Source organism: Sparus aurata, chromosome 5 (genome assembly GCF_900880675.1).
Source record: "Sparus aurata chromosome 5, fSpaAur1.1, whole genome shotgun sequence".
NCBI classification, from domain to species: domain Eukaryota; kingdom Metazoa; phylum Chordata; class Actinopteri; order Spariformes; family Sparidae; genus Sparus; species Sparus aurata.
Window position 1 is genome coordinate 24,149,832 of NC_044191.1, and position 7,358 is coordinate 24,157,189.

Here is a 7,358-nt window from a genome sequence, read left to right on the forward strand (position 1 = left end):
GCAAATTACCCACCTGAGAACAAGGAATGAATATAAAATATCAAGCCAAACAGTCACACAATGTGTACAATTTATAAAAAATAAATGTAAATAAAACAATTATAAACAAATAAAATAAATGAATTATAAATAAGACTTTTTCAGTCTTCAGTCCCCAAATCCATGATAACCACACTAATCCGCCAATCACAAGGAGGCAAATACACTGTGTGGGAAGACTAGGGTCCTCCTGGAACCGAAACTTATCCTGAACTGTCAGGAATCATTTCAAAGTGACACAGTCACATTGGATTAGCCGGTGGAGGCGGTGTAATGCACTCAAACAGAGTTTATAATCACAAAACAGCCAATGTAGCACGTATTTCATGATCATGTCTGTATAAAGTGATGTTTATTTTTGCTCTTCTTCGGCGGCTGTTTCAGTGAGTTTTGGGCGCAGAGTGATGAGACGTATACCGTTGAAATTTGTAGAGTCCCAGCTTTCATATGACATGCTGTATGTAGCGTTAGCATAAAGTAGCATAAAGTAGCGTAATCGCTAACGCCGATTTTTCTGACATGCGCCAATAGCGTGTTTTTTCTACGTGCTCCTTTAGTTGCTTGGTGTCTGAATTGAGTTCCGATTAGGTGAAAATGATTATCATGAGCGTTTAGCTGAGCTTCTTCCCGTTAAGTTGGTGTGCTGCATTAATATGTTGCTACATGGTTAGCTTATAAGGTGTATAATGCAACATGCGCAGCTCGGATTGAAGAGGTTAAAAACATCAAAGCTAAACATCATATCTAGTCAAACCGCATCACATCACTACAAACACAGAGCTAAATTGTGCCAGCAAGCTAAATTCAACATGTATGACGCGCTGGTGTGCTTCCTGAACAACGGCCCGTGTGGAACAATCAGATCCCTGCGCGTATAGTGCGTGTCATAGGAATTTAACGAGGCTTCGAGGCAGAGTTATTGCCTCGAGGAATTTTTATAATCGAGTTAATCGAGTAACTCGATGAATCGTTTCAGCCCTAGTATTTACCTTGCTTCTAACCCTCAACAAGAAAATAGGGAGCGTACTTTCCAAAATATCTAACTACTCTTTTGTCACTTGGGCCAGCTCAGATTAATCCTGTGACCCCTTGTGGGGTCCCGACCCACAGGTTGGGAACCACTAAATTACACTGTTGTATTTCATTAAAACAGTTTTATATGAAAGTTATCTGTCATTTCAAGGTGCCTGTGCGCTTTTAATCTCGCTCCAAATGCATTTTCTAGAATCAAGTTCAAAATATTAAAATGCTGGATAAAAAACATTACGTGAGCAAAATCCTCAAAATGAAACAAATGGCTCCCTGTCGGCTGCAGTGAAATGAGTTGTCAGGGCTGGTTGCAAACACTGCCAGTCTTCGGTATCAGAACGTCTTATTGAGCCCGCTTCCTCATTTCGCCGCGCTCTCCTCCCGCCTCCTTCCCTTTTGCTCTCCCCATCCTTCCTTTGCTTTATTCCTCTTTCAGCCTCACTAATTTGCAATTGATTAGCTGTCCTCTCTCTCTCGGCTCAGTCTCATGCTCTACACCCCGCGCACCCCTCCTCGGCCCTCCCCCCCCGCCCGTCCTCTCCCCTCCATCTACGAGTCAATTTCTCTTTAACGAGGGCACCAGAGCCCTTCTGTGTAAATAAAACAGAGAGCGGAGCCTAAAATCAATGGGCTTATTACCCTCAGAAAATGCTAAACAAGCAATATTAGCAATTCGCCTGGTAGCGGAGGCCGACTGCCTTAATGGGACTGAGGGCCACACACACACACACAAACACACATACACACACACACACACACCTCACCCTCAAAACATCTCCACCACCACCCTCACCTCCCCCCCTCCCTTCAATCTCGGCATCCACTCAACGAGCCACACACGTCGTATCATCGTACTGAATGCCGTAGATGGAAGACACACATTAACGCCCATGCACGCTGGCAAAAACACAACCTGCGCATCAAAATCATTCGGTTCCAAAACTCTCACACACACACACACACACACACACACACACATACACACACACAGACTGCTGGCAGAAATTAGGGATTCACTCTCCAGAACTGTTTCCTGACAGAAATCATCGGCCCCACACAGAGTCACCGGCCATATTTCACCTTTTTTCATTTTTTTTCTCTCCCCCCAAATACATACACACACACACAAACACACACACAACAGCAGACTGCAGAATTTACAGCAGACACCCCATAATTCATCAGAGAAGTCTGATTAGTGTTCCGGTAAAGGCGCTTCATGTGTGTGCAACACTCACACACATAAACACAAAGACCAGCAAAGAGAGCCAAGTAAACGTACACAATATCTGAGCACATACACACACACACACACACACAAACCGTGAATGAATACACACATAGTACACACAGAACTAAATAAACAACCACAGTGTGCATACAGACAAATACACACAGACACGTACACACAAATACTAAGCAAACATGTACGGCATACATACAGGCTGTTATACGGACATCCCATCACACACACACACTCACACACACAAATGCACGCACACACACGTGCACATGCATCAAAGTAAACACACAGTACAGAAACACACACACTGAAAATAATACACGCAACAAGACAAAGGCCAAGCATTTATCACTTCCCCTCGCAACACACAAAGATTCACACACACACACACACACTTCCCACTTCACACCATGTGTGTGTAGCTGGTTAGCTGTGGCCCATTTAGTCTGGCAGCTGATGTGCAGTTAACACAGACATTTATGCTAATGATCCTCCATGTTAAAAAAAAGGCAGCAGCAATGTAAAGGCTCGTTAAAGGCCAAATCCTCGTTCGCTCGGCTCATTTTTCAGCCCATTTTCTCATTCAATTAAACTGATGAAGTCATTATTCACACGGGGAACGACTGCTCGGCCTCACCGGGCAACACAACTGTGAATACGTCGCACTTCAATGTGTATTCTGGGACAGCTGCAAAGCATGAGCACCAGTTTGTGCCTCGTATGTTTCATCGTTATAAATAACTGGCGATGTTTAAAAAACCCAAAAGATTGTTCAATAAACGTGACCACTGTGCTGTCCAGGATCTTATATATATATTCTGCTTGTTGCACTCTTTCTCAAGCTGCCACTGTATTTCCTGGTTGCCAGAAATGACTCTTGTTGTAAGACACAAGCAAATTATGAACTCATTATTGTATCTAAAAATGTTAAAGATGCACTATGTAGTTTTGGGAAAGAAATTTAATCAGAAAAGAAACATCACTGATTGAGTTCATCATGACTGACTTCAGACAAACAGGTGTCTATATTGTTATTACTGTTTATATTTGCGGGACCCTCCGAGCAGCCACCTTTCCAGCTTCAGTCACCTTACTTTTCTCTGAGGACAGCTTGTTTATTCAACTATGGACAGATTTTCATCAAATAAATATTTCTGAGTTTGTATTATCACCTTATTGATATTGTAAATATGATCTTTGTCTGAATTTCTTTCTCAAAACTACATGATGCACCTTTAAATAATGCAAAGGAAGATCAACAAATGCCAATAATAATGATTCTTGATAATGATTGTAAATATCAAATTCTGACTTTGAGTTTCTTTTTCCAAAATTACAAAGTGCCACTTTAACAAAAATATCAACAAGATTTGAGGCCCCCAACTGTGAAAAAAAATAATAATAATTTGAAATCTGACATTCTTTGATTTTAAATTACTAGACTTCCATCAGCTGACTGCAGTTTGATCTTTTGAGGCGATGACATGGTAGCGCCGCTGGTGATCAGCAGCAGTTTCAAGAACTCGTGTTCCTCTCACACCCACTACGGTGTCGTCTGAATCGGTTCTGCTTCTTTTTAACGTTCGAGCAAAAGAACGCTTCCTACCTGTTTGTGCATCTCGATGTTCAGCCCGTATGACATTTCGTAGTACTGGAAAAAAAAACGACAATCAAAGCAAGGTCAAAAAAAGTTTTTTCTCCTTTCCTCTTTTTTTGCACACACCAAAAAACTGCTCACACATTAACGCGTGCGCACACAGACAGACACACATACGGACACATACACACACGTAATCAGTGAGACTCACCATGACATAGTGTCTCTGCATCTCAGTTTTGTCACTGGCCAGTTTCTCACACTCCAGTTTCAGACTGTGAGGCAGAAGGAAAATGTTGTTAGTGTATTTCGTTATCAAACACACACACACACACACACACACACAACATTTAAAATGAAATTTTAAAAAAAACAGATATTACATATAGGACTTTATATTCTGATACTCTGCAAGATAACAACTCTTTGACATGTTAAAAATGTAAATCATAGATGTCACTTTGCAGAACGCGAGCCTGAAAGCGTCTACATCCTGTTACTTTGCATTTGCATTTCTAAATTTAAGTGCAACGAAGAAGCAGAGAGAGGGTTAGAGAAGAAGAGTTGCTCAGATCACACCAGTTTCCCCTGCAGACACTTACTCAGCAGGTACACAGCAGTAATTAATGGATCAATAGGCGACCACACAAACCTCATCATATATTCTTACAGTGTGAGTGGATGCCAAAACTGCACCATCGACAAAAAAGCGACCATATAATGAGGATCCATTTTACTACTGTGGTTACACAAAAGCTTAACTCTTTTTAATGTTGTGTGTTACTGGAAAGCCTCCACGTATCACCACAGGAAGCACACGTACGTGTAGTTCATGAGGAAACTGGCAGGTGTACAATGTGGAGACAGAATTAGGACACAGGCACGACGAATACGGACATCTTTGCTTTGAACATTTCAAATTAAAGTTTGAATCTTCAACGCGTCAGAGTGAGCATAAACCTTAATTTCAGCTGGGTGATGGTGACAGTGTCCAGTTGGTTTTATCTGCCTGCAAGGTTGGAGGATTAACTCAGCCAAAAGTGCAAATATACAGTCCTTTAAAATGAAGTTACAAGATCAACAGAGGTGGAGATATAAAGTTATGTTGTGAAATATTACATATTATTATTATATTTGAAATTACACTCCATGTGACAGGAAAGCACAGAAAGTTTTACTCTGCTGAATAAAACCCACAAGATCTCTGTATTCAGTGTGCATATCTGACCAAACCTGACTTCCCCTTTTTACCAAATCGGTGTCTCCCTGCAGTTTGGATTTCATGCGTACATGAAGCGGTCTGATCGCAGCATTACACATGCAGCAGACACTGTCCCTGCTTCAAGCTCATTCAGCTCGGGGTTTTTGGCCAGCAAACTGGACCGCTGGTTCATCTCACCAGGTGATTGGGCAATAATTACGTGGTGGCCAGAGGTGGGCGATTATTATGCATTGGCATCGTGCTTACGGTTCTGCCCCCCGAGCAATGTATTTCACACTTCATCATGTCGGGTAAAGAAGTATTTCACACCACTTGGGCTCGCAGAGAGAGGCATGCATACCAAGGTTGATGGGGTTTACCTGTGGTTAGTCACCGGTGATAGATGAGGGCCCCTGAGACAAACGCGAGCAGCAGCTCTGAGGAGAATCGTTTCATGGGATCTCCAGATGGATATTTACCTCTGACTAGAAATATTTAATTTCTTATTTAAACCCCTTAACAAACCAAAAAATCAATGGGTGTCTTGGATTTCGTGTCATTGCATCATGCATTTCCCGGAAAACGTTGGTCATACTGCATGACTGGAGCGAGCCAGGTCAGCATCCCATATGTGACCCTTTTTCTCACATAATGCCGAGCTTTCAGTTTATAATAAGAACTCAGGCTACTACTAAGGCTTATGTCACCATTATTAATCTACTCATTGTTTTCTCGATTAATGTTTTGGTCTGTATAATGATAGCAAACATGTAAATCAATCAGAAGTATTATATCAAGTTTCACTGGTATGATGTGTCACGGTCTGATGATGAGAAGATGTTTCCATGCAGATGTTTGCCATCGCTGAAACTCTCACCTGTGATACTGGGCTTGCAGGAAGTGGAACTCCTCCTTGATCCGGTCGCAGGACTCGGTGACGGTGAACTTTAACGGCTGTCCCGGCTGGTGGGGGACCTCGACCCAAACCAAAACAGCGTATAGGGGAGGGGAGGGGGAGAGAGGAAGAACTGAGCCGCCAAAGTTCAGTGTCACGACACAGACACACACAGACAAGACTGTAGAATGACAATAGGCCTTCTGTGATAAGGGTGGCCTTTCGGTTTCGGGCTCCTCACACGTTAACCCACGCACACTCACAGACTCACACATGCAGCTGCAGCAGTTTGACAATGAGCGCAATTGTCCAGTGCGGGCGCGCAGTGGCACGGAAACTTGATCTAAACTGATTACGCATCAGGCGCGCGGCTGTTAATCTGCGCTGTTTTGACATAACTGCCTCGGCTGCTGCTTTTGCTCTCTACTTACCGGATGCCGTGCCGGGGGGTACATCTTGCTCAGATCCCGAATCATTAAAAATGTATTGCAAAGTTCGTCCACATACACAAGAAAAAAAAAAAAATTAAAAAATGTGCGAGCACGGAGCTTGAGCCGTGCGTAAAAAGGGTCGGTCAGTCAGTGGTCGGTTTGCGGGCTGTGTGCAGGTTCCGTAAAGAGTGGAAACATCCTCGAACCCGTCTTTCTTTTATTTCTTATATATATAAAAACAAGTCCAGTCAGTGAGACAACCAATGCAAGAGTTCTCCAAAAATCTCCAGCGCGTAATTCTGTGCGCACGAAGCTCAATATTCTCCCCCAGTGAACTAAACAACGAATCCTCTATTTTCTCTGATTTTCCCTACAGAGCATCGACTTCTGGCACACCATGACCCTGCTTGTCCGCGTCTGAGCCTCTCCGCTGCGTCCCGTCGTCACGCATTCGCCGGTTAAATGTCCTGCAGCCTCCGTTCAATGTTCACATCCTCGCACAGCAGAACCCGGCGGAGCGACCACCTCACCGACTGTGGCAGCTTGCCCCTCGCGAAGCCAAATTTGGAAAGAGACCAGTCGCACGAGCGCAATTACATATTCACAACAATTAGAGGCGCCCGTACCGTGACGTCGGGACGTGTAGTTTAATTCATATTAGTCGGTAATAAGCACTACAGATGTGCGTCGGCCGGAAAGAACTACAACTTCCCGGCTTCCTCCGCGAAGCCCCCCCGAAGCCAATGGTGTGTGGTCTGAAGGAGGAGAGGCCATTAAAGGCAGCCAATGGTCTTCACCCTGCGCTCCACTCTCCTGCCAATCATCGACGTGTCGTCCAATCACCTCCGACACGAGGAGATTTATGCGGACTTCCCCACGTGGGGGGCTCGAGCAGCTCCTGAAAGATGTCACATGGATTAATC

At 43.7% G+C, this 7,358-nt stretch overlaps 1 protein-coding gene across 3 annotated transcripts in view; it reads right to left on the reverse strand.

The window, feature by feature from the left end:
- The window catches only part of LOC115581522 (transducin-like enhancer protein 4), a 37,110-nt gene extending 30,008 nt beyond the window's left edge, over positions 1-7,102 (reverse strand). Inside the window, exons 1-4 of one of the 3 annotated variants that reach the window (XM_030416671.1) lie at positions 6,436-7,102; positions 5,987-6,084; positions 4,120-4,183; positions 3,918-3,962 (exon numbers count right to left, since the gene is read on the reverse strand). In XM_030416671.1, the coding sequence (XP_030272531.1) occupies positions 3,918-3,962; positions 4,120-4,183; positions 5,987-6,084; positions 6,436-6,480 (252 nt within the window). In that variant the 5' untranslated portion in view covers positions 6,481-7,102. The remainder of the gene's footprint in view (positions 1-3,917; positions 3,963-4,119; positions 4,184-5,986; positions 6,085-6,435) is intronic. The other 2 variants (XM_030416670.1, XM_030416672.1) reach the window with 2 other exon arrangements.
- Positions 7,103-7,358: the final 256 nt, after the last annotated feature.